The 6,923-nt window shown below is 47.4% G+C and overlaps 1 protein-coding gene across 1 annotated transcript in view; it reads right to left on the minus strand.

Moving 5' to 3' along the window:
• The window catches only part of Eci1 (enoyl-CoA delta isomerase 1), a 20,508-nt gene that overhangs the window by 11,943 nt on the left and 1,642 nt on the right, over window positions 1–6,923 (minus strand). The window contains exon 3 of the mRNA XM_005349180.2: window positions 1,216–1,343. Coding sequence (XP_005349237.1) covers window positions 1,216–1,343 — 128 coding nt within the window. The remainder of the gene's footprint in view (window positions 1–1,215; window positions 1,344–6,923) is intronic.

A 6,923-nucleotide genomic window follows, 5' to 3' on the forward strand; every position in this document is an offset into this window, starting at 1 on the left:
TCCACCCACCTATGTTCTAAGCTATGAGCCCAAGCAGTTTGTTTATTACTTAACCAATGAAATCAACAGATTGATATATGACACTCCCACATCAACTGACCACGATGCTAAGACACACTACTGGCCAGTGGTCCCTGCTGGTCTCTGTGTCACTGCGGCATAGCATAGGGAGACACCTAGACTTTACGCCTGCTTTGAAAGGTAGTGGTGCTGTCCTTCCACCTTAAAAGGTGCTGTCCACCTTAAAAGGTGCTGTCCACCTTAAAAGGTGCTGTCCACCTTAAAAGGTGCTGTCCACCTTAAAAGGTAGTGGTGCTGTCCTTCCACCTTAAAAGGGGGCTGAGGAAGCACAACGACGGGACACTTGCCCAATATTCAGATGACCCGGGTTCAATCTCCAGCATCACCCCCCACCAAAACAAAAACACCAAAAAAACCCCAAACCATTCTTTACTGGGAGCTGATGGTGGAGGACTCGCCGAGCATCCGCCAAGGCCTGGGTTTGGTTCTCGCACCTCACAGGCTGGCGCAGTGGCACTCTGGCTTTGACTGCACAGCAAGCTGGAGGCTAGCCTGGGGTACAGTAACCTAACCAAACAACGGGAGCAAAGGGGCTGAAATGACCTGGCTCCACATCTGACTGTGTCCTGGCACTGAGGAGGGCAGGGGACCGAAGCTCAGACTTCCTTGCCCACTGTATGACCTCCTGACTTCAGTGGCACTGCTTTCACCAATGCTGTTCCCAGCATGCGCCAGTGCTTGCAGGCAACACCCAGGGTCCCCTCCAGAATATAGATGGCGGAAGAATTTGTCCCCCCCCATACCTGACCTAAGATGGCCCAAAGGCGAGCACACACTCTCAAGGCTCGTATTCTGCTGGGAGTAGCTCAGGTACCAGCAGCTCCTGAGGGGTGGTGCCCTGGGAGCCCCTAGATACATTTGCTAATGACTAGATGACCTTAGGTGGCTCCAGGGAAGACAAAGTTCCCACAGAGACTGCTGGGCAGGTTCACAGGGACAGCCCAGGCCTGGTACACACCCCATCCATCCCATCCACTGAGAGCCTGCTCCTCAGGACACCGTGTCCTAGAAGCCCGTAATGGTGATCAGGGGTGTTGGCAGTACTTGGGAGGCAGTACTCCCATGCCCTGTAATGGATTGCTCTCTGCCCACAGTCAGGGCTGGGGTGTGTGTGTGTCTCAAACAGGCACCTACCGAAGTGAGGATGACACCACGGAACGTCTTGTCATTCTCTAGTTTCTCCAGGCTGATGACAAACTCTGTCAGAAACTCCAAGCTCAGGGAGTTCACTGGGGGGTTCTTGAACTTCATCACCGCAACTCCTAGTTCAAAAAAGAGGGAATCCTCGAAAACTGCTCAGTCCAGGCCACCCCTGGCCATCCCTAGCCCTCAGTCCGTCTACGGGAGTTGCAGAATTTGGGGTTTCAAAAGTTCAGGCAGACTGGGTGGTGGCGGTACATGCTTTTAATCCCAGCACCCAGGAGACAGAGGCAGACAGGTGGATCTCTGTGAGTTAGAGATCAGCCTGGTTTACAGAGTGAGTTCTAGAAGAGACAGGGCTACACAGAGAAACCCTGTCTCAAACAAACCAAAAACAAGTGAATGAATAAATAAAACAAAGAACTGTACAACCTAGTTACCAGAAAAAAAAATCAACTCCCCCCACTAAAAACCTAAAATCAACTCATATTTTAAGATTACAATTTTGTGTTAAGCTGTCCTTGGCTACTGCAGCCCACAGACTACATGGTGGACACTCTTGAAAACTATCTTAAATACAGGATCGATAAAGTTCCAAACCTCAAAAGAAGTGCACAGCCAGACGCTGGGCGGGACATTCTGGATGCCCCATTTCTGCCTCATTCTGCCTCAGTGTACCTTTAAGGTCCTTTTTTTGTTTTGTTTTCGAGACAGGGTTTCTCTGTATAACAATCCTGGCTTTCCTGGAATTTGGTCTGTAGACCAGGCTGGCCTTGAACTCACAAAGATCCACCTGCCTCGGCTTCCTGAGTGTTGGGATTAAAGGCGTGCGCCACCACTGAACAGCTCAGATCCCTTATTTCAAATTCATCCAGCCCAGAGGCAGGAGACAAGTTCTGTGGCACTTCAGGCCTCCCTAGGTAAGAGCTTCAGGAGAAGAATCACTGAGACTCACCTGAGCACAAACTGTGGGGCCCAGGCAGATGGACTAGTCCACAGGACAGGCACCAGAAAGTAGGTAGTAGTCTCATCTGTTGCATTGGTTTGACAATAACGAGCCAGTTTTTTTTTTTTTTTTTTTTTTTTTTTTTTTTTTGGTTTTTCGAGACAGGGTTTCTCTGTGGCTTTGGAGCCTGTCCTGGAACTAGCTCTGTAGACCAGGCTGGTCTCGAACTCACAGAGATCCGCCTGCCTCTGCCTCCCGAGTGCTGGTATTAAAGGCGTGCGCCACCATCGCCCGGCTAACGAGCCAGTTTTGATTGGACCAACATTCTCCACACAATCTTAACTTTTTTTAAATTTTAAGACAGGGTCTCATTATATAGTCTTGGCTAGCCTGGAACTCATTATATACACCAGGCTGGCCTCCAACTCATAGAGATCCGCACACGCCTTTAATCCCAGCACTCAGGAGGCAGAGGCAGGCAGATCTCTGTGAGTTTGAGGCCAGCCTGGTCTACAAGAGCTAGTTCCAGGATAGTCCCCAAAGCTACAGAAAAACCCCGTCTTTAAAAAAGAAAGAAAAAAATAAATAAAAAAGAAAGAAAGAAGAAAGAAAGAACAAAAGAAAAAAAGAAAGATTGATTCACCTGCCTCTGCCTCCCAAGTACTGGGATTAAAGTTGTGTACCACCACTGCCTGGTCTGAAATTTTAACTTTTTCTTTTTGGTTTTTAGAGACAGGGTTTCTCTGTGGCTTTGGAGCCTGTCCTGGAACTAGCTCTGTAGACCAGGCTGGTCTCGAACTCACAGAGATCCGCCTGCCTCTGCCTCCCGAGTGCTGGTATTAAAGGCGTGCGCCACCATCGCCCGGCCTGAAATTTTAACTTTTAAAAGAGGCAGGCAGACAGAGATCAGTTTTACCTCAGTCAGGGCTATATAGTGAGGACCTGCCCCCAAAACAAAACAACAAAACCCCCAAACAAACCCCAAAATAGGGGATCTGCTTTCATTTTCTATACAGAAAACAGAAAAACAAACAAAATATAAAAAACATAGCCATGTGGCTGGGTAGTGGTGGTACACTCCCATCATACATGTGCACCTCATTCACACACCATACACATATGTAAAAGAAACGGAATAAAAGGAGTTGCCCACAAGCCAGAGGACACCAGAGGGTGAGGTAGGACCAAAGCCAGAAGACGCAGGGTGACTCCCGCCGGAGCTTCAGAGGACCACAGTCCTTCCCGCCCCTGGCTTTGGACTTCAGAAACGTGGCCGTCATCTATCCCATCAGCTCAGTGAGCAGCATTCTGTGTCCACCTGGACTGCCATTATCAGAAACCTGCACTTTAAGACAGAAGCCAAGCAGTCCTGCCCTGGGGCCCTGAATGTCCCCGTCTTTCCAGTATCTGCACCAGATGGCTATCTGATTTTGAAGGCTGGAGGTGGATGCCCTTCTGGCAAGAAACCTACTTTAGTTAGAAAGGGTTCCCTTACACCAAAACCTGAGGACACCAGCTGCTCCTCAGCTGCACTCTGAGCTGACTGCCCTGGGCTCCCAGCTCCCAGTCTCAAGGACACCAAGGAGTTGACAGAGGAGCTGGATCTGTGCCACGACTTTGCCGTCCTGAAAGAGGACATGGGCAGAGTTCTACTGACTGTCCTTCCATTTTCTCTGATTTGAATTTATCACTCTGTGTGGTTCCTCTTGTTCTTCTGCAAGCCAAGTCTTCAGAGGAAGAGGGAACGTCTCAGAACCAGGCGCACAAGGGCTTCTAGCGGGGCTCAGCTCACACTTCTGTAGTGGTTTCGGCGAATGCTACCTGCAGTGCCCTCCGCTATCCTCGGTTTCTAGTGTGTTCTGTTTGCAGCATGAAAGAAAAATACGGTCCTATCTCCAGGGGCATTGCAGCCACTAACTACTTGCCTACAGAATTTGCAAAATAATCAAGAGGCATTTCCAGCCGAGGACCTGAGTGTCCAGGTGTTAATGAAGACCCTTCTCTGAGAATGAGGACAAAGGTCTTCTTTTAAGACCTTTGACTTAAGTGGAAGAAGTAACTGTGACCCAGTTACAGGCCTATATAAAACAAGCACCTCAGACTTAGTTGGGAGGAACATATCTGAATAGCCTGGTATGGCAGTGGGCACTAGGGGAAAGGTAACAAGGCAAAAGGTGAAGACAGTTATGGAGAGAATTTAGATGAACGTAGTCACCAAATTCCTGGAGCAGGGTGAGTATTAGATACAATCTTCGTGAATGATGAGTTCAGCAGACTCTAAAATGAAACATAATTGCCCCTGATTTTTGGCACAATTGATTTGAGAAGCATGCTAATCGGAAGTGCCTGCTGAGGGAGAAACGTGAACCGATCAGAGTCCATCTTCACCCGAGCGAACCTTTGCCAAGCAGACAGACTGCATCAGCTCTGGAAGAAACTGCTTTCTGTGCCAGCCAAGTTCACACCTAGTGTGTTTCTGTACTGGCGGCTTACAAGTGTAACGAGAGGGGCTAGATGGATGGCTCAGTGGTTAGTCTGGGCATTTAACCCCAGCACTAGGAAGGCAGGGGCAGGTGGATCTCTGTGAGCTTGAGGCCAGCCTGGTCTGCAGAACAAGTTCCAGAACAGCCAGTTACAAAAAGAAATCCTACAGAGGGCTGGAGAGATGGCTCAGTGGCTAAGAGCATTGTCTGCTCTTCCAAAGGTCCTGAGTTCAATTCCCAGCAACCACATGGTGGCTCACAACCATCTGTAATGGGGTCTGGTGCCCTGTTCTGGCCTTCAGACATACACACAGACAGAATATTGTATACATAATAAATAAATAAATATTAAAAAAAAGAAATCCTACAGAGAGACTTTTTCTTACAACACCCCCCACCCTGCAAATAAAATATTGGCTACTTTTCTAGAGAACCTGGGTTTGATTCCCAGCAGCCACCTGGCAGCTCACAACTGCCTCTAACTTCAGTTCCAGGGGATTTAACAGCCTTTTTGATTTCCACAGTACTGTGCAAACTATATGCAGGTAAAAAAGACAGACAGACAGACAGACAGACAGAAAGAAAGAAAGAAAGAAAGAAAGAAAGAAAGAAAGAAAGAAAGAAAGGAAGAAAGGAAGCCTATATACATAAAATAAATTGTTAAAAAAATGTGCAAACATTTGGGATCCCAGAACTTGGGAGGCAGAGGCAGATGGGTTAGGTTCAAGGTCAGTCGCAGCGACACAGTTACACAATGAGTTCCAGGCCAGGGTGGAATAAATAAATCCGTCTCAAAAAAGAAACAAAAACCCCATAAACTAAAGGGACATATGGGCTTTTCTATTTTGCCTTTGAACTGGAGGTAACACTCTATTTTTAAAACCAAAATAAATAAAATAAAACCAGTTGCTATTTTACCTTTTCTACAAGAGATATATACAAACACACACACATATATGCGCACACACATGCACTACTCACATATGCTAAAACTGTGATAAAACACGTTACTAAACCCAACTGTCTAGTCACCTTTAAGTGTATAATCCAGTGGCTTTAGCATGGTATAGAGTTGTTACTCTACCCATTCTGATAGTTTTTATTATTTATCTATTTATTTATTTTTGTGGTACTGCTATTATACCCAAGGCCTGGCAAATGCTAGGAAAATGTTCTACCATCAAGGCACCTCCAGCCCTCTCATATTTTAAAATGTGTGTTTCTGTGGTACCTGAGAGATGTAAATCTGGTCTGCACCTACTTCTGCTGGACTCCTCAGGTCGAGCCCAAGCCCCTCCTCACTCCATGCCAGCAGGAACCCAGACCTTGGCCTCAGAGTCTCCGAGGGACTCGTCCTTCCTCTACAGTGCCAACACGTAGTGTTGAGAGGCCAGGGTCAGGGTTAGCACGGGAGCCTAAGCTCTGTGCCCAGCTGGGTTCAGTCTCCTAAGCTTTTCTTCCAGAAACTCATTAGCTACCCGTCCCGGAAGAATCCCACCTTTTTCTCCCTGTATCCTTAGAGTGGCATTTCATTTGTATTTTAATAAATAAAGCGTGCCTAAGGATCAGAAAAGTAAAACAGCCACACTGGTCAGCCTTAGACCAGGCAGCAATGACACACACCTTTAATCCCCGGAGCCACACTAGCTTGCCGTAAAAACCGGGTGGTAGCGGTGCACGCCCTTAATCCCAGCCCTTGAGAGGATTATAAGAGGGGAAGAGACAGCTCTCAGTCTCATCCTGAGGTCTTCTGAATGCAGGATCACCATTTTCAGACTGAGGTTGAGGCAAGAGCCAGTGGCTGGCTGCTTTGCTTTTCTGGTCTTCAGGCTGAACCCCAGTGTTTCTGGTTTTTATTAATTGTGCTTCACACCCTCACTCTAAAAAACAAAACAAACCACAGGCAAACAGGCCCTACATGTAGCCCAGGCTGACCTCAACTTCACCATCCTCCTGCTTCAGCCTTCTGAAGGGCTTCCCAGGTGCTCTGACAGGGTGTGTGTGTGGGGGAGAGTGACCCTACTTGCAGCTTCTAACTTTAATTAGGAAAATAGTTGCTGGGGTCTGTGCCACGAGCCAGTGTTTGGAAAATATTCCGGTCATTTTCATGTTTTTGTTTTTGTTTTTTTTTAAAGAAAGCCAGGAGTGGAGGCACATTGGTACCTTTCTTTCTTTTCCTCTTCTTTTTTTTTTTTTTTTGGTTTTTCGAGACAGGGTTTCTCTGTGGTTTTGGAGCCTGTCCTGGAACTAGCTCTTGTAGACCAGGCTGGTCT

Source organism: Microtus ochrogaster, chromosome 7, assembly GCF_000317375.1.
Source record: "Microtus ochrogaster isolate Prairie Vole_2 chromosome 7, MicOch1.0, whole genome shotgun sequence".
NCBI classification, from domain to species: Eukaryota; Metazoa; Chordata; class Mammalia; order Rodentia; family Cricetidae; genus Microtus; species Microtus ochrogaster.